Source organism: Platalea leucorodia, assembly GCF_965183815.1.
Source record: "Platalea leucorodia genome assembly, chromosome: 4".
In the NCBI taxonomy this organism is placed as follows: Eukaryota; Metazoa; Chordata; class Aves; order Pelecaniformes; family Threskiornithidae; genus Platalea; species Platalea leucorodia.
In genome coordinates, this window is record NC_138826.1 from 61,222,744 (window position 1) to 61,247,640 (window position 24,897).

A 24,897-nucleotide genomic window follows, 5' to 3' on the forward strand; every position below is an offset into this window, starting at 1 on the left:
CTGCCCTCCTAATCATCTCTGCCCAGATAGCCCAGCCAAGCTACTCTGCCACTGCTAACCCTGAGTTCCCCCTGCCCATCCTACAGAAAGAGCAGCAAGACCAACAGGATAAACCCCTCAGCAATCTTGCCTGATCTCTGAGGTGACCCTGCTTTGGGCAGCAGGTTCACTAGAAACCTCCTAAGCTCCCTTCCAACCTGAACTATTTGGTGGCTCTAAGCTTTCAAGCAGAGATAGTAACAGAAATTGATAGAAAATCCAGCTCTGTAACATACTGCCCCACCATGGGTTACAGGTTTCCCTTCTTTAGGGTTTTCCCCTAATCCTAAAGGGTAGGCTAGCGGTCACCACATGCCCAGGGGCTTGCCACATTCAGTAACTCATAATCAGAACCGTACCTACCTTTAGGTGCTTCAGTTCAGCAGATTTCCAAGCTGTTCCTGCTGATTGCCTTTTTTCAAGGTCCTACAACTTTGACGTTCACAGGTTCTCTTTCATAGCACTCACTGATGAACTGCTGACCTGAATGCAGGCTGACAAGTTTCCTGAATGCTGCAGTATCATTTACTTGGGTTGGAGCATCCACAGTAAAAGACAAAAATGAAAAGCACCAAAAATGTCACGATAGATGGTGCAATTAAGGCAACATAACACACTGTAAAACAGAAGAAAAACTATAGCTCAGTTCCTGGGCAAGGAAAGACTGTAATTTACTGTAGCAAGACAAAGCATATGCATCAAATTACTCCCATGTTTCAGAATCTCTCTTATGTACGAGCATCAGCAAAACCAACCATACACTTGCACATGATTAGCAAACAAGAAGTGGAGACGTTTCTTCTCTAATTACTGTTGGTTATAACCCTCCTGAGTGTTTCTTTTTCCCCTCCAAGTAAACCCAACAGGGGTGTACTCACATTAGCAGAATTACCCATCCAACCTAGATGGTTCATTTCCCTGAGCTCGCTTTATAAGAGAAGGAAGCAGGCTTTGCCAGAGGCTGATTTAGAGCATCCAATGGCTTAGAAGCACAACTCTGGCTGTCCCCCGCTCTCCTACAAAAGCCTAGCAAGATACGCCTCCTAACCTAAATTAGGTGACTAAAATCAGGTGGTGTGCTTTTTTTTTCCCTTATCTCCCCATTAGCACTACACATACTAGTGCTCACCTCCGTGTCTTTAAAGGTCATACCCACAGTTGGTCATTTTCCCCCCTATTTTTCTTCAACCAAAAAGGGGATATTATAAAAAACAGTCAGAAAATGATATGTACAAAATTATATTGTGAAACAGAAATCATTTAGGAAAGGATGAAATGCTTCCCAGTGCGTTAATACGGCTTTGGAAATTCATTAGATTATGAACTGTTAGTGTCCCGTTAGGCAATATCTCCTGCAGCAGAATAAAACTTGGACTCAGGCGCCCCATAACACAAGTGACCTTGGATGAAAGCCACAAAGATGGCAACAAAATAAACTGTCCTTTGACATTATGTTTAAGTAGCCGGTGCTTTTTTTTCCTGCAGTGGTACTGTCATAAAGCAAAATCTGGAGTTAAAAGTCAACTACAATTCCATCCCCAAATGAAAAGTAAAAGAAAATTTAAAAAGTAAAAGAAAATTAAATACTCCCCCCCCCCCCCCCCCCAAAATCAGGAACAGAGCAAAAATATGAAGCTATAAACTGAGTATTTACAGTTTATAAACAAAGCAATACTCTCTTTTTCTTGTCACAGTTAACCTTGGGTTTGTTTGCCTCATGTTTTCTGTATCTTCCCCAACCTGCTGTACAGTTACAGAATTTCATTCAGTCAGGATTTGTGCCGATTCAGTAATCGGGCCCTGAAACACTGAAAAAAAATCATCAAAATGTATTTGAAAACGTTTTACACAATACTGTTTCTAAAGAAAGAAAGAGTAGTAAGAGAATCTCATGATTAATAACCCATGCTTTGTGGGAATATCTATCAACAGAAAAGTCTGGCATCACTCCACAGTTCTTCCTAATTCAGCAGATCACAGCCACAAACCCCCCAAGAGGTGCACACACGAGAGGAGGAAGGCGGAGGAATCGAGAATCACGATTAAGTGAAAATATTTCTTCAGCTACAAAAAGCAGAAGCTGAAGATGTAAGGCAAGATCCTGATGCCCTGGAAGACCACCGCATCCTAAAGCTACAGAGCAGAGGGCAAAGCGAGAGGGTAGCAAAGCCTCCTCAGAGCAGACAGGAGACCGACACAAGCCCTCTCCCCCACCCTCCTGCGACAGGCAGCCAGGCGCGATTTGCAACCGCAAACAGCTGCTACTTCAGCCACGCAGTGGCAGTGGGTTTTCAGGGTGTCTGTTTTATTAGAGGAATATCAATCACTGAGTAACAGAAAATCCCATTAAACAATCAAATGCGCCTTCGCAACAGTTAGGAAGAGGCAACCCCAAGAACTGAGGCAGCCTGAGGCTGCGCAGAGTTGGCCCTTCTTGACAGAACGGCCTCTGGCAGCCAGGAAAGCCCTCGGGATCCTCCGGCCGGGCGGCCCAGACGCCCCCGGTTCTGAAATCAGCCCGACTTACAGATCAGAGGAGCACAATGGGCAAGTATTAGCGACCTCCTTACCTTGGTCCTGCCTTCATCAGAGCAGTAAACCATTTGATTAACAATACAATGGGAAAGTATTAGCGACCTTCTTACCTTGGTCCTACCTTCATCAGATCAGTAAACCATTTGATTAACAATACAATGGGATAAATATTCTGTAATTGAACATCAGGAGCAGTAACTCTTCCTTGGAGCCATTTCCATGCTTGCTCTTCCAGTGAAACCAATGCTCAAGGGACTTCTTGTGCATGGACTCTCTCTTGGCCAGGTTGGGTTTTTTCCCCCACAATGATGCAGACAGATCCTGTCAGTCTTTCTTCAAAACAATAATACAAATTGAGCTAATCATGCTGTTCACCCAGAGTTGATACTTGTTTGGCAGAATTCAACAGCTACGATCCTTGTTGTACTGAGGAACTAGACTCCACGTATCTGCTTAATCTCACTTGATGCTGACACATTTCTGCGTGGTCTATATGTAGAAATGGATGGTGATAGCTGGTTCTGTTCAGGGCACATTCAGATCCAGTGCGGTGTTCTCCAAGTACTCTTGCTGCGGTTTTGTTTAACCCCCTGCATCCTCCAGAAAGATATTTATGGCAGGAGGAAAGCGCGACACAGGCTATGCTTTCCCCATACAGACCTAGCTTTTCCAGAGCACAGCCACAACTGCTGCCGCGGTCCGAGTGCCAGCCCCGCAGCTGTGGTCAAACCCCTACACAAACGTGCAGCCATTTGGCTCCATGATTTCACTTTGCACACCCGCCTGGCGAGGCAGGCGGGTGCAAGGCAAGGTATGTTGCGCTAAAAAGGACAGTACAGGTTATTTATATTTAATAGAGCAGGGAGACTTTGAAGCTGCTTAAGGCACCCTTATTTGTTGCAATTGCATACTCTGCTCTACAAGGTGCTGAGAGATAGAAGGCCAAGATCTTTAATAAAAAAGAAAACATACATTATTCATATACTGATATGACCTTTCCAGACTCTATGTACTGAATCTCATTTATATGACTACGGGAAGTTTTCCTGATGTGCACACAAATCCATGTAGCTTGAGCTCTGCCAGAAAAACCACAAGTTCAGCATGGGATTGGTTGAAGTCCAATTTAAATTATTCATTTAACATACCTGATAACATGAGAAAGCAAACACTGATCATCTTTCACCCTTGCTGGGGACCGACCAAAAGAAACTACCATTTTAAGAGACTGGGAGTTAGAATTCAACGTAAGAATGTGATCCTAGCTAAGAGAAGATCGACACTCTGTCAGAGGGCAGGAGGCAGCATAAGAGCCATGTATTTACTTTGGTGAAAAATACCCTTTAGAGCCTGTTAAAAATGGCAATAACAACCTACAGCCTCACAACTGATCCAGCAAGTTTGTTAATACCTGCAGAGAGGATACAAGCTTCCCAACACCCTGATACCTGGTATAGATGATTCCACGGATCACTTGGAGTTCTGCTCCTATGTCATCACGTTCACTTCAAAGCCTCAAGAGGAGCTGGCAGTCGGGGTGTCATTCATCACCTAGCCGAGAACCATTTTTCTACAGAAGAGCTCGTCACACCAAGCAACCCACACAAGATACAATTAAATAATGTCACTGCTAGACAGATTAAACTTGCAGCTCAATAGAGGAACTCACTGTTAATAAGCAATTTCATAAATTAAGTATGTTCTGGCAGAGCTTCTCTGGAAGGTATTAGCAGTGATCCAAACACCAGGACCTAGCAAATTTCTTGGGCGAAATCCTGGCTCTGTTAGAGCCAATGGCAAAACTCCCAGGCACTTCTACGGGCCAGAATTTTAATTTCTCATGCCAGCTGCAACGCACCGCTACGGCTTTGGGCAAACTACACTAACTCAACCTCCCGTTATAAAAATGGGCCACTAACCACTGCTCGTGGAGGTACTGTGGAGGATTCATAGAAGTTCCCCATACAGAAAAGGGGAAGCATTATCAATCAGTGCAATTTAGCAAACAGGCTACTTCAGCAACTCACCGTCAGGGAAATACTCCACTGATACAAACACCAGGCTTGCAGTTTCAGCAGGATTAATCTCTTGTCCTGTGGAGGCTTGGTAAAACTATCTTCCTTATGAATTCCATGCACAGAAGACTGGCTCAAGCTCTGGTGCAATCCTGTCTCTCAGGACTGCAAGATGACTATCTTCGCTAGTTTGATATTTTGAGAATTGTGTTTGGATGATCCGTAACAATCTTCTCTACATCAAACGTCAGTTATGTTCTTTCTCAGGCAAAGCGTGCCTGTGAATAGTTGTCTTCACAAGTCTGAGATTAACAAACACGCACTGCTACACAAATGCACATATTAACTCTGCATAACGCACACGTTTGTTTAAAAATAATTCTGGGGTGTTCTTGCAAATAAGTTTTATGGCTGTATAAAGAGAGGCTATAAAATGAGATTGGGCTCCTTGGTAGGTGGCATGTTACATTTTTTTAAGAAATATTATTCCTCCCATATAAATGCACAACAGATGTAACATTCGACCTAAGCAATAAGATTTATTACTATTTTTAAAGCAAATTCAGCACAGCTTAAGAGAACACTGTACACGATTCTTCAAGCTAGGAAGAGGTTCTTCTTGTCATCGATGCAAGTTTTGCAGTTGTCAATTCTTGCCCTCAAAGCCAACCCACAGTTTAGTATTTTAGGCTTCTTACAAAGGTGATGATCCTGCAATTCAATCTGCTAATGTAGCACATAGCGGTCTCCCTCTAGTCACTGCAGGCATGGGCTCATATCTTTGCTTTTAGTAGCAAAAGAAATATGCATGGCCTCTTTGGTCTCTTTTTGAGCCCAAAAACATTTCAGGTGATTTATGTTAAGCATACTACCAATAGCACATGCAATCCGAAGTGTTTTTCACACATTGTTTGGCAATAAAAAAAAACATTACAGCTGTGATCAAAGAATGGAGTCTCACTTATATTGTCTTACATTAATTTCTTTACCTCATGCACTTTTGTATAAATATTTATTGTTTCCTATTTTCTTCAGAGGCCATAGTTCTTCTGTTTTCTAAAAATAACCTGCTTATGCATAGTCTTCTCTTTTCAAAGCACTGTTCTTCTTTCTTTTGTTAAGTTCATTTCCAAGATTTCTGTGCATGGAAAGTAGTGAAAGAGGGATATGTGCAATGTTACTAGCAAACGTGTTGAAAATATTTAAAAATGAGGAACAATTCTTGGATAAACACCTTCAATGGTAAACAGTCCTGCGAAAAATCAATAGGCCTCCATGTCATGTAGTAATTTTGTATTTTGTATAAGGGCAAGAAACCTGAAAATTAAAACATACCTGAACAGAATATTAAAATCTCATTTCAAGAAAACACTCATTTTTATTGCTCAACAGCTTCAACTATCAAGTAATTTTTCAGTTTTTGCATTTCACTTCATCTAACGTAATCCTGGATGGTCCAGCAGGCAGCCCCTGACCAACACTCTCCATTCACCTCAGGTGAATCCCGGAGCTGACATTGTATTCACACTGGAGAAATCAACGCATCTGAAAGTTCATCTCCTACCTCACCATGCACATAGTCAAGCACTTAAAATTGTGAACTTCTATACAGCCTATAAAGACAATCCTAGCATTAATATACCGCTTTCACCTCATTTTTCTGATATGGACAACTACCAGCTTGTAACCAAAATGGCTTTCTGATCCTAAGTTCAAAGCATCGGACCAAATTTGGGGCTGCCCAAGCACATTCTCTTCCTGGAGAAAGGCATGGGACAAAGTTCTTGGACACTCCTCTAGAAGATCCAGGCAACACTGGAAACACTGCAGATCTGAGATTATATCAAATGCATCACCTCAATTTAAATGCATGCTTTCCCAATTCATCACAATTACATATGCCTGCAGGTTCTCTTTGAACTGCTGTTCCCCAAGACTCTTTAGTCGAGGGGTATTCATCAGTTAGCTCCCTAGACATGGAGCACTTCAGGTAGCCCTTTAGTAGGAGGTGTGCTGACAGTCTTTAAGAAAGGCTGTAATTACACTGGGTGTCTCCTGTTGGTGACTGACCATCAGCCAGGACAAGAGGTTCCCAGACTTTTTAAAGGGATGCATCTATTTTCTGCCAGAGAAAAATCACATTAAGCCTTTACCTCTCATTAATGGCTGTCAGATTCAGGGTACTGATATCCATACAGATGGTGCATATTCTATTTGAAAAGTACGTGAGTGCATTTGGAGTGAGTATCGGGATTAGACCCACAGGCCAGGGAAGTTTCTAACTGTCTAGTGCACAAGCACTGCTCTAGTTCTCTTTCATTTTACACTGGTTTTGTTCGTTTGGTTTTACAAAAGTAGTAGCAGTGGAAGAGGTGTCAAAAGCAAGCGGCTTGGCCTGTTCATATATCCTCTTATGATATGGCTTTATGCTAAGACTTTCTGGTATCTGGAATAGTGTCTGGCTTCCTTTAACACACTGGGAACATCCATCTCTACTGTATCCCATCCATTTGGGGTAAGATTTGACATCCGAGAGAAAAGAGTGCTATTTTCACTCATAAGGTCAAAGAAGTTGATAGCCATGCCTGCTGCATGCTCTGCTGTGATGAGGGAAGTATGATCCTCATATGTCCACCTGCAAAGATATAGAGTCTCTTGAAGAATGTCCTCAATCAGAGACGGAGATCTTTAAGAAACTGACCACCAGACTGTCAAACATTATCAAAAGATTGACTAGGGCATATCTCAGAACTAGGACTAGGTACTTCATTACATAGTGCATTTTTGCCGATCCTTTGAGCAAATTTCAGTACAAGGTGTGAGGATTTCAAAGTACCCATAGTAAGAAGTAAATCACAGAAAGGCTCATCAAACCGCAGGCACGAGTGAGGGTTTTCTGTAGTTCTGTATCATCTGCATATGTCAAATGAGAGACTTTGTTCTATACATAGAAATGCAACGGGCAGGTTGCATTGCTTCAAGAACAACAGGATTTTTTAAAAATTGTTTAAGCGTTACCTTTTCAGGCATTTTGAATATCCCCTGAAATCTCTGGTAACATAGTGGTTGGCAAACGGAAGGAAAGGAGGGAAGAAAAAAGGCAGAAAAGTATTCTGGAAACAAAAGACAGTTAATCATTCACGTCGTCTCCAACTCCTTTGGCTCACCAAAGTCTCAAGACAGACTCTTGCTTTATAGTTAAAAAAAAAAAAAAATCCTCTACTGTCCTACCTTCTCTACTCTACAATGTATGATGGAATCCAGAGTCACAAACCGCTTGGACTTCACAGGCAAAGGCCATGTCCTAAAGCAGTTCATTTCATGTCTCCCTCACACCCCGCAGGCAGCCTTTCCCCCTAAAGCGAAGAATCTCACAATATCATTTTGTGTAACGTTCTTTACATATTTTGACTTACACTCCTAAAGCACATTTATTTCAATCAGACTGTGCACATGTGGGTTTTGGGGGATTGTTGGGGGTTGGGTTTTTTTAGCTTTTTCCTTAGCTTGATATTCTGCACTCTTCCTGGAGCCAGCCATTTTGATTAAAGATTTTGCTCTGTAATGAAAGCAAACCAGGTACTTCAACTTTGAAAGAGAGAGAGCAAAAAGAAGCAGCAAAAACATGTGGTGATTCTTATTTTCCTTTCAAGAGTGACAAAACAGAATATGCAATTCAATACCCAGGATCAGTTAATTTTATCTGAAAAAGCAGCTTATCATGTAAGTTAACATTTGCTATGATTATAACCCACATCATAATGCTAATTTCCCACGTAAAGCCCCCATGGTGCCCACACGAGCCACCTTCACACTTTGGGAACATGGGCATGGGGGCAACATAGGTCACCAGTTATCAGCCTTTGTTTTATTTTACAATACATTCATGATTCTCTGTACTTCCAATGGCAAATACATCACGCTTGGTTGGCCGATGCTGGTATCTGATATTCCATGATTACCTTGGCTTCAAAGTGAGACAGTAATGCACATTTGTGTTACTCTCCCTTTAATGTAGTACAAAGCTGGACACAGCTCAGAAAGAAATCCCTAAAATCCATTACCTATTTATGATCATGTACAAACGGATATCTATCATGTTAAAAGAGAACCATATGTTAAAGTGGAGGCTAGAGCCCAATAAATCTTTTTGGATGAAAACCCTTTTCAAAAAAAGGAATAAAATAATTAACATTTGCTTTTGCCAGTAGAAACATTTGCTCATGAATCTCCTGGGAAGGGAAGGGCATTTAACCTTTTTACATGCCATCCCCTCAGACATCTCTGACCCCCACTGCAAAACAGACAACAAAGATTCCCGACTCCACGCTGCTGATTAAACCCCTTGTAAGAAACATCTGGATGAAATTTTCTTGGCAGTTGATTTTGAAAAGTATACAAGAAGCAGAACTAGGGAGCCGCCATAGTTCAGCTGAGTGACACAAAGATGATGCTATGGAAAAGCAGATTTTTCCTTGAACACATTAACTCCTAAATACTAGCTTGTGACTCTGCAAGCAACCTCATTAGCAGAAGAAAAATAAATCCTTCTTCTGCTCTGCATACCAGTGTAGAGAAGGCAAATGGGCTTTGAAAGAAACCCAACTTGACAATCTCTTTTTTTTTTTTTTAATAAAATAATAAAGGGCTTAAACAGTTTACCTGCCTAATACTTAACTTCAATTGTCAGGTAAGAGAGAGGTCATCCATGTCCTTAACTTCCAAAAACATTTCTTAAATTCATGAAGGATTTCAAAACTTCTATGCTTTCTGAGAAACTCACCAACAAACTGGATGTAATGCCTTCCTACGGTCTCTGTCAATACACCCCCAGGCCTAAATTAGCAAAAGTGACCTATAATTTTCACGGCCTGACGTTCAAAATAAAGGATGTCCCAGCCCTCTGCTGCTTGAGCTTAAAGAGCCTGTCCAATGCAGCTCAATGTATTGTTCCCTTTTGGAAATACAGACCCTGGAATTCTCACAGTTTTCCATATGTACAACAGACCTAAAAGTGAGAAATTTTCACTGTTGCTATTAAGTGAGTAGCAGCAGTGAAAAACCTACATGAACCAGGCCAACTTTACTCTGCGGCTGCTGTGTGTAGAGAAAATAGAAAAAAAAAAAAAGCAGCAGCAGCAGCAGAGAACAGCACCAGAGAGAGTCTGACGCAAAGGTGCAAGAAAAGGAAAGCAGCGGGGAACCTTCTGCCCCACAGCTGCTAGGCTGAGAAAATTCCAGGGGATGGGGCAAGAAACAGGCAGAGACACTTTGGCCCTTTCCAGAAGCCAAGGCATAGAGCGCTTCAGATTTATCAGACTGAATTATAATTACTCTGACGTAAGAAATGAAAGCTTCAGCACAGTGCAGGGCCAGCAACTTGTAATTTGCTACACTCAGTGAAAATTTGATGGGGTATGGGAAGGGCGTCGACTTTTCAGTTGGGGCACTGCTCTAAAGAAATACATTATCAGTATGTGCTTAAAATTGCTCTGTAAATATTTTTAAGTCATGAAGAAATTAACACATAGAGACAAAATCTGGTCTAAACATTTTATCTCCAATCCAAACTTCACATTCTAAAGCACCCCTACTTACTCTGGCTCCCCCACTCTGATCCCAATAGATCTAAAGGAGGGGCACCTATTCAAATCAGTACTGCTATCAGTTTCTCACTAAGTGAACATATTCACAAACACCTTGTTATACGTGTTTCCATTTATGAGAAACCAGTCTTCAAAATTTAGGAGAAAATCTGGCAGTTAATGAAATTTCAGCATGGGACAAGAACAGTCAAATGGAATGCAGGCCAGAAATTCAATCACAGAAGTGTAAGAGTAAGAAGAAATAAGTTCAGAGCTGTTTTTCTTCTATCAAGATAAATAAAATACTGTAAGTATTTTTTACATTATTCAGTACTACCACTGGAATGGTAATGAATGAATAAAAACAGAAAAGAGGTTTATAGAATCCCAAGTAAAATCCAATATTCATCAAAAATAGTGGAAATAAGAAGTTGTCACGTAGAACATCTACATGTGAGGGCCACACCACTTTTCCAGGCAGGAGGTAATATCAGTGTAGATTTAGGGTAGCCACCTGCCATGCGTGCCATCATAACTCAAGAGAGTTGATTTCATGGCTAAGAGAAATAATTTAAGACTACTGCATCAAGGGAAAATCTGCAATTTTGTTAAGACCCTTTGATGTAACCAGTGTACGCTTTGCAACTCCAACAGATACCTCCCTCTACATATCTGGTCTGCACCAAATAGGGAAGGTGAGATAATATGCTGAATCCAGCAATGTGTGTGCAACCAACGAACGATTAAACCGAGTAGTAAAAAGCAGGTGACTGGAAAACGTGGAACCAAGGCTTACAGTGTATCAAGAAATGTCCTTACACTTAAAAAATTATAATGCACTCCAAAATCCATTTGTTCAGGCAATCCATGTACAACAGAAGGCACTGTTATCCATATGAATCTATCAATTCTGCACAGCAAAAACCTGAGAAGTGCAACTCAATTAGATGCAGCCTGGCCCTTCCCAGTCATTCAGGTTCCTTGAGGACAAATGTTTCCTTTCAGTCCATCAAATTATAAAAACACCACGAGAATTTGTACATTACAGTAGCTGGTTAGAAAGAGCATTCTGGTGAGGGAAGCACACTGCTATTTTCCAGAAAACCTTCAGCAGCATTAAATTACCCTCCCCTATCACTCAGAAGTCACGATGATTTCAAGAAAATGTAATGATGAGACCCTTTCCATTGACCTTTGTAGTTGATCCTTCAGTTGCCACCAGGAGTACTTCCAGCAAAATTAAATGCTGTGATCAGTCCTTTGTTGTCAAAGGTGTAGCCACTTTGTTGTTCTATTGTCTTAGTCTCTAGAATTCAAAGAAGGGAAAGGATATGAAAAACAGTCTATAGAGAATGCTTTTGCCAGAGACAATACAGCTCAGTTAATGCAAAGTTGTGGAAAAAACTCTTGGTTGAGTCGAAATTTCATTCCCTAAATGCAGTGACAGTAATAAATTACACTCAGATTTTCTCTAAATGCATAAACAGACACACACCTCTACATCAGAGCTGAGAAATTAATCCTCTACAGAATCAGTCTATGTTACACTATTCTGCATGCTTTTTGATTAAATCTGAATTCATTTTCCACGATGCAAGCTTCCTAAACATCTAAAACCTTACACTGACTGTGAAGGCAATGTTAGCAGTTAAAAAGATACAAAACTGTTAAACACATAATAATCTATAGTAATCTTCATCAAATGCCTGGCTGACAGCTAGATACTGCCTTAAATTGTTCTTCATTTCAAATGTCAGATTGTGCAAAACTAGTTTGTACCCTGTTCAAACAGCAGCACATGTCAATGAGAAGGCAATTAATTAGAAGCAACAGTAATCTCTCTGAATAACACACACTTCCAGGCAAGGGATAATATAGGCGCAATATCCCACTCACGCTTCTCAGGAAATGCTAATTAGCACAGAGATTTATTCTCTCTGTTGTTACAGATTAGATGCAGTTCCAACATCCCTGCAACAGACAAAATGGCCCCAGAGAAGTGACTCACCTGCAGCATTTCGCCGGTGTTCTGCTAATGTATAAATTTCCTGCAGCTGTTTCTTCTGATCCTCACTCAGCGGTGCTGTCAGTGAATGGTACCAGGCTGCATCTCGGCTCTGCACCGCTGTCAGAACAGGAATGGATGAAAAGTGATTATCAGGTTACGTTGAAAGTTAATTTCAGAACAAAATGAAACACACGGAATCCCTGGTTGGTTTTAAAACAGAATTTGCACTGCAAAACAGGTTCAGTATTCCTGTCAGTTTTCGTAGCACAGAATCCCCACTGTAAAAGAGGCAATCCATTTTGGGGAACTTAATTACATCCTCTGCTTTCTGAAACGGAAAGTTAACCATGTGGCCATTATTCATGGACAATGATGAAGTGAATTTTCTAACTTAAAACTCATATCAAAACTAAAAGCAACAGGATTAGTCAAACAGGAAAGGGAGAAAATAATTTCTCCATTAAGATTTTAACACCTAGATAGTGACAAATATTTCTATATATGAGTCCCTCTAGTAACCGAGTCCCACTTATTTAGGCTGTGATTGAAAAGTTCTGAAAAAGAACATGAAGAGAGTTAATCTCTGGCTGTATTTGCTACCATTTGTTTCTTGCAGTACTTGTAAGCCAAAAAAAAATCTTAGGACTAACATTAGAAAGCAAGATCACATTTTCCAGTTTCAATAATCTAAATTATTACTCGTAACAAAGAAAAGGGTTTTTGCCGGTGATGGTCATAAACATCTCCACACTATTTCATCATGTTATATCATTCTGCCAACTAGAAAACACATACCTAAAAGCGCTTGTGTAAAAAACTGGTATTCATCAACACCATTTTCAAGGTCAAGAGGTGTGCTGAACCCTTCAAGAGCAGTCTCTTCCAATGCATCTTCATCCCAGTCATCATCATCATCATCATCTTCATCCTCCTCCTCTCCACCTCCACCACCACCACCACCACCTCCTCCTCCTCCACCATGATTCTCCTGCATTGCCTGGCTCACTTCATTTGTCTCCTCCTCATCACTCGGTATCTCTTCTGCAAAAGCATTGATGTGTTTTGTAAAACAAAGTTTAAAAAGTATATGGAAACAATGACTTATGAATGAATACCAATTAATAAATCTAGGTTTTGGCTGGTAGGGGGGCCCTCTGTTAACACCTTTCCCCCAAAATCTTAGAAGAATTGGAAAAATGAAGCTGTTAAAATGTTTCCTACATTCAAGATCAGTTAAACTTCTGTTTCTAAGCACACCTGGGGAATGTGAAACTGCTATCTTTTTTCTTCTTTCATTTATGCAGTCATTGTGCAATTATAGGATCCAAACATTCTGAGGAAATGTGTCTTTGACAAAGTGTTCCATTACTGTGCTTTTTAAATTACAAACAAATAGAGACTTGCATAGACTTCACAAATTGACACAAAACAAAGAGAAAACCAGATGTAGACCAAATGTCTGCCTGCTGTTCTTCAGAGTGCTCCTTTATTTGAACAAACTTAAACCAGCATTGTTCGCTTAGCTTTACCTTCCATTCCGCTTATGAAACAACTATTACATCCTGAATTAAATGCAACTTCAACATGCAATTCTAAACACTGCTATTTCTTACTTAAGGGAAAATATTTCTGACTTATAATAAAGATAAAAAAAATCCCCCTCCAATTCCAAACCTTCAGTTCTTCCGGTGTTAACAGCTTAGAAAGAATAAAGACGACTGTATCTGCAATAAGCAGGGACTGAATCACAGGACAGAGATTTGAAAATTACTGTGCTGTTTCCATACTGTATTCCCATGCATTGAGAAGAATTCTGAAATTCCATTACAGAACAATTATGTGTGAAATTTGAGGGGATTACATAATCTGCTTACATCCAATCTAATTTTCAGACCTCAAACCATCTAACTCCTTTTCCAAGTCAAATACAGCCACACATATCTGCCTGCAATGCTGTGTAAAATTCACTCCCCACAATTCCCTCCACAAGGTATGCTTTGATGTTTTTTCTCTTCTGGTAAACGGAGCAGTAAGAGGTTTGCCTACTCCAGTAACCTCAGCTGTCTCTAACCTCACTTTGCAAATCACTTTCCATTTGGACAAAGACGACTTGCTAGGATTTCCTTCAAAGCTCAACCGAACAGGTCTTTCAAACAGTTGAGTACTAGGAACAGCTTCTTTCCAGGAATCAAGAATATAACCAGTGCAGTCCTGGGAAACTCCTGCTGCCTATGTGAGAAGATGGAGCACATTCACAACCCAGAAGAGTGGACTTGCAAGTTTTGTTGTTGCTCTTAAACCAGTACTACCCTTTCACAAAGTGTTAGCTGTTATACGTTGAAACGTTTTCATTACATTTCGGGAGGAAAAATCAATTCCTAAGATGATCTTTCAAGCACCCAGTAAGCCGAGCTATTTTCAGCAGACTAATGAGTCTTAAAAATGAACTGCAATTTCTTACCCCCTTTAAATTAAATCCAGACAAAATCCACAATGTGAAAAGGGGAGATTTTACCATTATCTTCTGCAACGTGTTTTTCATCTTTAGCATGATCCTCATGTTCTGTGAGTTCTCGTGAGGCGCAAACTTGTTTTAAGCCCAGGAAGAGGAGGAGGATTGAAGGGACAATCTGGGCAGCCACAGCATCCACTGCAGGCGGTCGGTTCTGCAATTCCATTAGGATGCTCAGTCCTATTATACACATCTTTCTGTCATGGAGTCTGAAACAACAGACATTTGTTAGACAAAAACCAGTTTTTCACTGCAAGGATATGTAGAGACCATTAAAGTCCTGGTGCTTGACATGGCAGAAGACAATGTCACAGAGACTATGTTCAAAGTCTATATTCGAAGCTCCTAAACACATCATTTCCTTTGTTCTGAATGCAAGTTCCCCCCTAGAAAGTACTTGTCCAATAACAATTAAATATCTTTCAAGCACTGGTCAAATTCCTGGAACAACTGTTTCTGATTACCAAATGCAAAGTTTGTAATGCTAAATAAATACTGTTTAATAATTATGTAGAATATCTTGTCTTTAATAAAGCATTTGATACAGATTATCATCATTAAATAGGATGGAAAATTAATTTGCTTTGGCTTCGACAGCAGTACTGTTCCAGGGATTGAAATTAGCAAAAAGACTATCAGTGAAGAGTCATGAGAAGCAGGAATGCACTGAATTGCAGGGTGCATTTATGGAGTGCCACAGGGCTAGCTGTATTTAAACATGTTTATTAAGAGTCCATCAGAATGACTGTATTATACATCCAATTTCTGACACTAACTTGAGACACACTGCTAACTCCAGTGAAAGCAGGGAAATAATTCCACCGTATCAAGAATAACTGGCAGTACACTCAAACAGGGAACTTGCAAATGAGTAGACCTCCAGCAAAACAAACAAACTATAGCTAATTGAAGGGGAAAAAAAATCATTAAATTAGTAGCAGAAAGATTTTTATGTGACTATAGCCAGGAAACTAGGTAAGAGCCTCTGCTCTTAAAAATAAGAATTGATTTTCACTTCCAGAAATAGAAGTTATTTGCAAACAAGACAGGGAAAAATTCTCTAACTGCCTGTGCAGATAACCTTTGGTTCTCCTTTACTGGAAACACCAGTAGTAGTCAAGTCTTCTCTACCACTATGGTATTTTGTTATTAATGGCTTGAGAGGAGCTTGTTTTGTTTGAACTATTCAATCTGATGCTGACAGCTTCTGCGCAAGCCTTCTGCAGGACAAGCAGTTCCAGCAAGAAGTTTCAGCAAGACCTACAGAAACCAAGCAAACCTCCAGAGCTGGCAGAAAATGGCCATCCTCCAGACTCTCGGTAGGTACTTCGTTACTGAACCAGTCTTACTTTGGAATGAAGAGGATACAAGTTGAGAGAGAAGAAACTAATAAGATGTGCACCACAGACTGCAATAAAGCTTACAGAGGAAGAGCCAGCTCAATCCATCACTTCAAAAATCGCTATAGAAATACAATTTAAAAAGTGCTTACAATTTCATTATCAAAGTTCCCATATAATATGCTACTGAACTATAATATTCTTTAAGTAATACAAGTGATCATGTATTACAGCTTTCTGAACTTTACACGTGCTTAAACAAGGCTGGCGATCTGGAGGGATTTCATTACACCTCCCACGTTGTTAGTCCTGTTAGGGCGTAGTGAAGTGATTCCATTCTCAGAGTAGTTGACAACAACAGTAAATTATATATGGCCATGCGTAACATTATGATCACAGAAGAGCTTCCAAGAAAAACAAAGTCAACTAGCATATCAAATGACATGCTTTGTCATGTTGGGTTTGGTTGCTCCATTCCACGTGTTGAAAAATGTACCAAAGTGCAAGTAGGTGAAGAGCGTCCTTCCATCACTGCTAACTGCAATACTTTCTTTTCAGAAGGAATGGGGCACAAAAGAGGGCATACAAATCACCCAAGGAAACTGAGTCAGGGAAACAGGGTCTGTTTTCACAGAAAAAAAACTAAATCCCTTACTCCTGTCAGTTTATCTGTGTTGAAAACAAGCTTATCGCCATTTGCTCTCATGCCAACACTGTGAAAACCAAAATCCAAGGTAAAGATGATGCTATCTATGAATGAAGCATAGCTTTTTGGGGAGAGTTGTCCTTACTGCAAGTACAAAAGGAAAGAACTTTCTCTACCTCTTGTCTCTGCCAGCACCTTCATCCAAGTTTGACCAAAGCTCTGTAATCTATGCACAAGACTTCTGTCCTGCATCTTGACACTGGGAAGCCATGAAATTTCTTCAAGCCCCACAAGTATAATGAAGCAATTTCAGTGTACATGCACCAGAGTAATTAATGCCACTTGGCACTACCTTTTATAATACATTTGAAAAAGCTACCATTATACAATGCCAATTGCAAAATGCAACACAGTAAAATGTCCAAAAAAATCTTAGCAATTAGTGGTTTAGCTTCATATTAAATTATCTTTTCTGGACAGCAAACGTAAGTGCAATAATCAAGCATTGCTGTTTAAGAGGGAGTCATCATTAGGAAGCAGACCAAATGGCCAAAAAATACAGCATATTTATCATGCTCCATTTTCAAGCTTCTAAACAGAGAAGTTGTAAGAATGAACATGTCTTCAGAATATGCATGTTATTAGAAGGCCCAGCAGGACAGAAGAAATCCAGGCATCAAGCCATCTTTAGTGAACCTGAGCCAGAAGGAGACTTGTTTCTTCCACCTGCCAGCAGAGACAAACAGCAGGATAAGCATCTGCCTTGCCTTAAGTTCAGCATTCTACTATGTCCCGGCTGTATCAAGCACCCACAGAACTGAACAAGCAAAACAGTTTTATGTCATTTACCTGTTTTCGTAATGGCAAAGAATGGTTTCAGGACCATTCCTTTGCTATCAAAAGACTCATTATTTCAGCACCCTTCTGTCTGCACAAGGGAGCCTGGATACGATTCTCCTTAGTGCTTTGTGCTTCAAGATCTGTACTTAATTGCTCAGCAGCACACAAGAGTCCTCCCTAACAATCACGGGCCCTGCTTGCTCCCTCAATGGTATATCAAGCCTGGAGTGCTAAACATGCAACACGTGGCAGCGCAACGCACGACTCCTAGGCAAGTCTGTTTTTAACAAGCTGTGTGTGGTCTTCATAATCTGCAGGACCTTTTCTTGCTAATACACTTCCTTCCAATACAGGACAAAAAGATCCAGGAATCTTTTGTATTTTAAACCAAGCTGAAAGTATTTCAAAGGGAAATCGCTAAGCCTTTTATTTACTGGTTTGCTGTACTCCTTCATGTGAGGATCAACTTGCTTTCTATTACATCAATCCAGTTCCTGGACAAACTGCAAATAATTAGCCATTTCCTTCTACTTGCAAAGTTGGAACCAACCCTGTTTTCCTATACAAGACTTGGATTTTACACACAACTCTGAGGAAACTAGGTTTTCTAACTATTTAAACTCCTCTCAAATAAATCCCCCTATGCGGCTTCTAAAAAAATAAAATCACTTATTGAGTTTTTTTTTGAAGCAAGTTAGATTTTTCCTTTCACCCTAGTTTCCACAGAAGAATTTTTACTACGAGAGTAAGCATAAGTCACATAGAAGTCTCACCCAAATTTCAGCTGTCAGGGAAAAGGTGGAAAGTAGTAAGGAACAAATGTTTCTACAAATGGCTTTTTAGTTTGAAGTTATTGTAGAAAACATTTAGAAATAAATAAATACAACATACTGTGGTACATGGGCATTATGGGCACACATCCACAGATATGTAACATCCACAATGACATACTGGATTTATGCACAGTCTTACAATGAGTTCTGAGCTCTCCTTGCCTGGATCATTTTTAATATTCCAAATTTCTAATCAGTTTTAAATAGTTTCCATATTTTTAATAACATGGAAGAACAGTTACTTATCTTACCGTAACTGCTTTTCCCCCCAAAGATGTATTATTCCTATAGATTCCATCTCATGCGTCCACAAGTGCTGCTCAAGGAATCCTGCATTCTTTTGGCAAACACTGTTGGCTCCAGCCTGAGAGCACGCAGACACACACAACCCTACTGCTGGCAGAGCAGGATCTATGGGTACTAAGACTTCACAGGAGCAGAAGAAGGACAAAGGGGTGTGAGATTTATGTGGACAAAGCATCTTAAAGAGCCACTGTAAGTCACAGATTTCCCGCATGGCTGACAAACAGCAGTAAGATTCACCTGGTCCTTCACACCTACTTTGATCTTCTCCAGTTTCTCTAGGATCTGTGAGTCTTCCAACTGATTTGAATTTAAGCCTAAAACTGCCTCTTGCTGGAAAGCAATCTAACTGTAAACCAAAGCAGCAGCGAATGATGGCTGGTGAGAAAAAGGATTGTACAGATCATCAGTGAAGACAGCAGTGGGCACCCTGAAGACATGAAGTCTGCAGGGGTGGACCCAAGGAAGGGTTTCAAGCAAGCCAGGTTTTGTTTGCATTTCTGTTTTCCTGTTCAGTTAGGCCCCTCAATATCTGGCTGCTGTTCAGCTGATGACCCTTACTACTCTTACTAAACCAAATGGTCCTCTAGAAGCAGTGCTGTCCTGAGGCAAGGGGCGAAAGCCGCTTACACCACATCACAGTGCCTGACAAGCAGTACTATAGCAACAGCCTTAAACCTGGAAGCCACATACTGAGGAGACAGCACTGAAGAAAGAGTGATTTTTAGATTTAAGCAATATTACAGTTATTTATTTCGCTGCTGGTAACAGCACATCAAAAAGATACATTTTAATCTTCTGCTGCCATTCAAGTGCAGAGTCTGAGCAGAATCTAGCATCATGATCTCTGTGTTTCATTTTCATAGGCTTTGTCAACTTTTGTCTCAGCTCTGAAGAAGAATTTAGTTGAACAGTAGTCGTAGTAGCTGATGCTTTTTGAAAAGCAACACAAAAGAACTGAAAGTTAAGCTGTAGCTCACAGGAGGGCCTGAGGTTGGAGCCTAGTCAGATCTGCAGCATTTTTCCCTTCTGGATCTGACTAGTTCCTCACCGAATGCTCCAGGATGAACTGTTTAAGGCTATAAATCTCCTTCATTTTCGATCTCTTTTAAAAAAGGAATGACAAGTTTACCACCTCTAGGGAATATCTTCTTTCCTACTGTCTCTGTATGCGTTCAGCATTTGATATGCAGTAATAAAAATGACAGCACAAAGAGCTGAATCTCAAGAACTTTGCTTCAGCCATAAAAAAAAAAAAAAATCAGTACACGGAAATCCTAAAACGTCTTGCTCTTTTCTAAAGTCAGTAGATACAAAAATAATTTAGTAATTAACAATAATATTACCACAAGGTGTGGGAGAGGTAGACTTAAACGTGCCATTTTTCAGCCCCTGGCATTCCAAAAGAAATGAGGGACACTGGGTCCTTTACCCCTTCTTTTTCACCAACTCAAGTAACCCCTCTAATGGATAAGATGTGCATTTATGTTAAGATACAGGAAGTACTGCAGACATTTCATATGCACAGCAGGTAGAAGAAGTCAGAATGCTTGCAATAATATGAACCGTCCATTTTTGTTATAATGAATAAGAGATTTTTTTCCCCACTTTTTATCCATTTAATTTAGTACTTTTAATTTTTTTTTCTTTAAGGAGAGACTGCTATGGTAATACCTTCAAAAAGAGACACGAATGGGGAATCTGCACAAAGCCTGTATACACCAAAGCAGGCAATTTCTCTTGTATCTCCAAGTGGTTTTCATTCTAGTAAAACAGACAGAATTAACGTGCAGACCTGAAATAAGGTAGTCTATGTTGCAATTCTACAAACTATGGCACTTTCATTCTCATCCCACTAAACTATGTACTTACGACAGAGGAGGGAGAAAACCAAATTTTTATCATGTACATTTGGTATGTGTTTTAAAAATACTACAAAGGATATGCTGAGAGCAAAACCCACATATACCAGTTGGTCATTGATTGAGTGGGAGTCACTATTTTATTACAGTTATGAAAAAGGTAATGACGTGCTATAATGCACCACACAGTTCTAAATTCAAGATGGACACCGAGGCAATAATGCAGCTATACCAAGATGGCATATAATTCTGTTCAGGGAAGACTAACTCAAATAAGAATTGGTATGGAGAAAAGCTATTTGGATGACTGGGGAGCGGAGAAACCATGAACAGGTAGGAAAAGAACGACAACCTAAAATAAGGTATGCATCTATGGGTCAGGAGCTGTCTGTCTCGGCCCACGCTCATTCATGGCATGACTCCTAACAGGCTGACACTTCACTTGGTCTGTTGGCGTAGACTATGCACAGAGAAGACATATTCTAAGCCTATCCGTACACCTGCAGTCAGAAGTCAGCCTCCAACGACAAAACTTAACTCACAGCAGGAAGGTGAGAGGTAGCTGTTAACTGCAACCGACTGCCTGCTTTGCCCTTAAGTGGATTTGAATCTCACAGTCAGACACCACATCTCAGCTGAGAGGCAACCACTAACCGTCAAGCACTGCATTTCATATCCACCCAGCATCAAGTGCATGCTTAGCTATGTGATGACAGGCTTTGTCCACCTTCATTTACTTTACAAATGCTCAGCTCCTGCCCAAGGGCACAGTGGTGCAGTGTACACACATGTTCAAGGGAGGCTGGAATGAAGTTTAAGTTCAGGAGTATGCTAAACAGTCAGTACATCAATGGCATAATGATAAATACGCAAGTTGATCAGGAACAACTCGCAGGGATTAAAATCAGAGTGTGGATTCATTGGACAGAATAATGTTTTTTTAACATTAAACGAAGCAGTTAAAAATACTTTATAAAATACAGAACAAAAAAATACGTATACAGTGTTTCAGAAAAAAGGTGAACATCTCGCTGAAATCCTGCTGGTCAGATCTGAATATTACCCTCAATGCATGCTGGACCATTTCTTGGAGAAGCAGATAGTTTGTGATTAAGGAACTTAAAAGAATTCTGAAATATGGTATGTATTGCACCCTTGTATCCTCACAACACAGAAAATTCAGCAACATAGCTCAACAGACCCAGAAAAGTTACATGGACATAGGTCACATTTACTGGCATCACAACAATTAGATCTGGTGTGGATTACTGTTATTTAGACTAACCAAGGAATGAGAACTCTTTCGTCAACATGACTGAGGATACAAACAGAAGTGAACAAAACAATCAAAACCATGGAGTTTTAAAAGAAAAAACCACAGTACTTGCCCAAGAAAACAGTCTGTGTCATTCATCCACTGGTTTATGAACTGTGCAGTGATGGGCTCAGGATTATGTGGAAATCTGATGTTCTCTAAGGTGTGCAGAAGTAGGTCAGGATTGTAGTAGAGTGCAGCTATGGCAACCTGAAGACACATGGTACGAAGCTCGCTTGTTTTAACTCCTCTAGTTAACCGCTCCAGAACAGCCTCCACAAAGAGTGGAATACACTGGGCATATAAATATAAAGGAGAAGAAAAGAAAAAACAAAACAAAACAAAACAAAAAAACAACCAAAATAGGCATTATACATGTTGCCAGATTATACAAAAGTTTAAAATACTTTTGTCTGGAATTGGTCTCCAGAGTTAACTGAAGTCCTGGTATAACCTAGGAATGCATTCTAGTCACTTCCTAGTGTAAAAGCATTTTAAGCCTCTAATTACATGCTTATAAATCTTTCCCAAAACAGCTATTCTCTGAGCTAAAAATTGCCAATGTTATTCTCAGCATAGAGGAGAATATTTGGGGCCATTTGGTGGAATTTGTTCTAGCATGTATAAAAGGCTTAGAAAAGAACTCAAAGACATTCTCATCTTTGAATAAAGATATCCAACAATTTCAAAACTAACAGGCATTAAAAATGAAATTACCTAAATCGGCAAGAAAAATAAAAGAAGTTTTACCTAATACATGTAAAGTGATATTAAATTTCTTATAAAAGTTTGAAATGAGTGTGTTTATTCAGGTAAAAGCAAGTATGAACAAATTTCTACACAATGAAATAAACATCTACATATACTGCAACGTTCAGGTTTATGCTTTATAATAATTTGGGAAGCATTATGAACATTTCAGCTTATGAGCTTCAGTTCAGTGTGCAACCATTTGAATTCACAGAGTTGTGCAGCTCAATTAAGCCTTCCACCACATACTTATTTCAATGCAAATGCATAGAATTCACTTTAATCCCTTCCAGATTTCTTTTCAAAATAAAATCTTTCAGGGAACACTTTTATCTTCAATGACTTCAGATTTACACTAGTAAAGTTATATTGGTTTCAGTGAAATTAACTGAAAATTTATCACTGAAGTCCATGGATTGCACTGTGGCAACATCAAATATGATATGTTAAAGTAATTTAGGCTAGAGCATTATGTAAAACATGACACCAGAATTTAGCTCTTAGTACGAAAAAGACTATTATCTAAAAGTGTGTTCTAAGAAACTCTGGAAAATTGTGATTATGTTTTTCCCAGCAATCACAATCCAGCCACGCTAAAAATTCTTCGTTTTCAAATGCACTAAGTAATTCAAAATATTAAAAAAGACCAAGTTCATATTGCTTGGAGAAACAACTTCAGCAGCTGGATATGGATAGTTAACCTCTCAGCCACAATAGTTTTGACAATGTGTGTTTTGCATCAAAAGGGAAATCGTATCAGGAGAAAGCAAAAAACCACAATCCTGCACATCATACTATATCCCTATTGTTCAGTCTATATTCATTTTCCGGTCATGCCCACTAACGTCTAATCTCAAAAGAAAAAAAAACAACCTTACAAACTCTCCTGAGCTCATTTACTTCTTTCTGTATTTCTCCCCATACCTACACATTTTACTTCCCTCAAATTCTCTAATTCTAATTGCTTTTCTCAGGAATCATACACGTATCATTGGAAACCAGTAAAAGAGAAAACCTGTTCAATGTGTATCACCTGGTCAATACCCCGTCCTTTGCATTGAAGAACAATTACTTCTAGGAGTTTGGCTGCATGGCACTCTGCATCTTCTCCTGCATCTCCTGTTAATACCTAACAACCAGAGTGACAATTTAGTTTATCAGTATTTATCACTGACAACTTTGAAAGCAAGTGCTCCTGTATCTGCATACATCAAAAAACCTCTACATGGCATACGCATACCTATTCATGCTATATTTTGTGAGGAATTAAGACACATAAAACATCATCTCCACAGGACATAAAGAAGGATAAGTGGCTAAAGATGCATTTAAAAATTTAGAAGAAACTGCTATAGTTCCTTATGAATGTTAGTATTCTTTATATGTCATCACTTTCCCTTTTTTAAAGGAAATGTTACTTATAAGAATCATTGATTCCACATTCTGCTTCCGTTTTTTGACTTCAATTCTAATAGACGCTTCCGTTTTTTGACTTCAGTTCTAATAGATGCTGGCAGATTAACAGCCTGGCAAAGTGAAGTCCTATCTCTAGGCTAGTTTCTGACTAAAAATAAGATGTATGCAATCACTCTATGTATATGCACATACATGTGAAACTGACTGCTTCTTCTCAGTACACTTCAACCCTATGGTCAGTGTCAATCAAACCTGACAAAGAAGCAGAATTCTCAAACACATTCCATTTCTCTAAGCTTCTTAAGAATAAGCAGGTAGCTAGATGGCTAACACTCCATAATGCCCAAAATCAGAGAAAGGCTGCAGCGTGATCTCATACTTTATTCACATGAGAGAATCAGCATAAAAGAGAAACATTATAAATGCAGGAAGAACTTCATATGAGTTTGCACCTTAGCTGACAACTAGAGAATCCAATCACAAGATACATAACCCAAGGAAATCAGGCTTCATTAATTCCTCTACTTACCAAAATAGCTGTTCATAGAAGAGAGTCAAGACAAACAGCAACTTTCTCCCACGTAGATTTGTGCATGTAATTTTTTAAAAAGCATGTCACTTAAAAAGTGTGAAGGTGCTAATCGTACTCGGAACTGAGCCGAGACCAAACTTCATTTCGTTCTGAAATGACTGGCCACCACCTGGCATGTTCAGGTCACTCTGCTAACCTGATTGTTAAGTACCAGTGATAAGGCAACAGTAAGAATCAGAAGCCTTACCTTTTTACACATAGCGTAAATGATTTCTAAATGCTTTGGGTTAGACAGTAAAGTATCAGTGTCAATGGTCACATAATTATGCAAGAGAGGCATCATATCTGCAGAACAGGGAGAGCAAA

At 39.7% G+C, this 24,897-nt stretch overlaps 1 protein-coding gene across 2 annotated transcripts in view; it reads right to left on the minus strand.

Annotated features, from left to right (window-relative positions):
* Nucleotides 1–8,581: 8,581 nt before the first annotated feature.
* Nucleotides 8,582–24,897, minus strand: part of IPO8 (importin 8) — a 48,278-nt gene continuing 31,962 nt past the window's right edge. The window contains exons 19-25 of one of the 2 annotated variants that reach the window (XM_082310989.1): nt 24,779–24,876; nt 23,617–23,712; nt 21,907–22,127; nt 14,698–14,903; nt 12,978–13,223; nt 12,183–12,299; nt 8,582–11,480 (exon numbers count right to left, since the gene is read on the minus strand). In XM_082310989.1, the coding sequence (XP_082167115.1) occupies nt 11,383–11,480; nt 12,183–12,299; nt 12,978–13,223; nt 14,698–14,903; nt 21,907–22,127; nt 23,617–23,712; nt 24,779–24,876 (1,082 nt within the window). In that variant the 3' untranslated portion in view covers nt 8,582–11,382. Of the gene's footprint in view, nt 11,481–12,182; nt 12,300–12,977; nt 13,224–14,643; nt 14,904–21,906; nt 22,128–23,616; nt 23,713–24,778; nt 24,877–24,897 lie in introns of those variants that run through there. The other variant, XM_082310990.1, reaches the window with a different exon arrangement.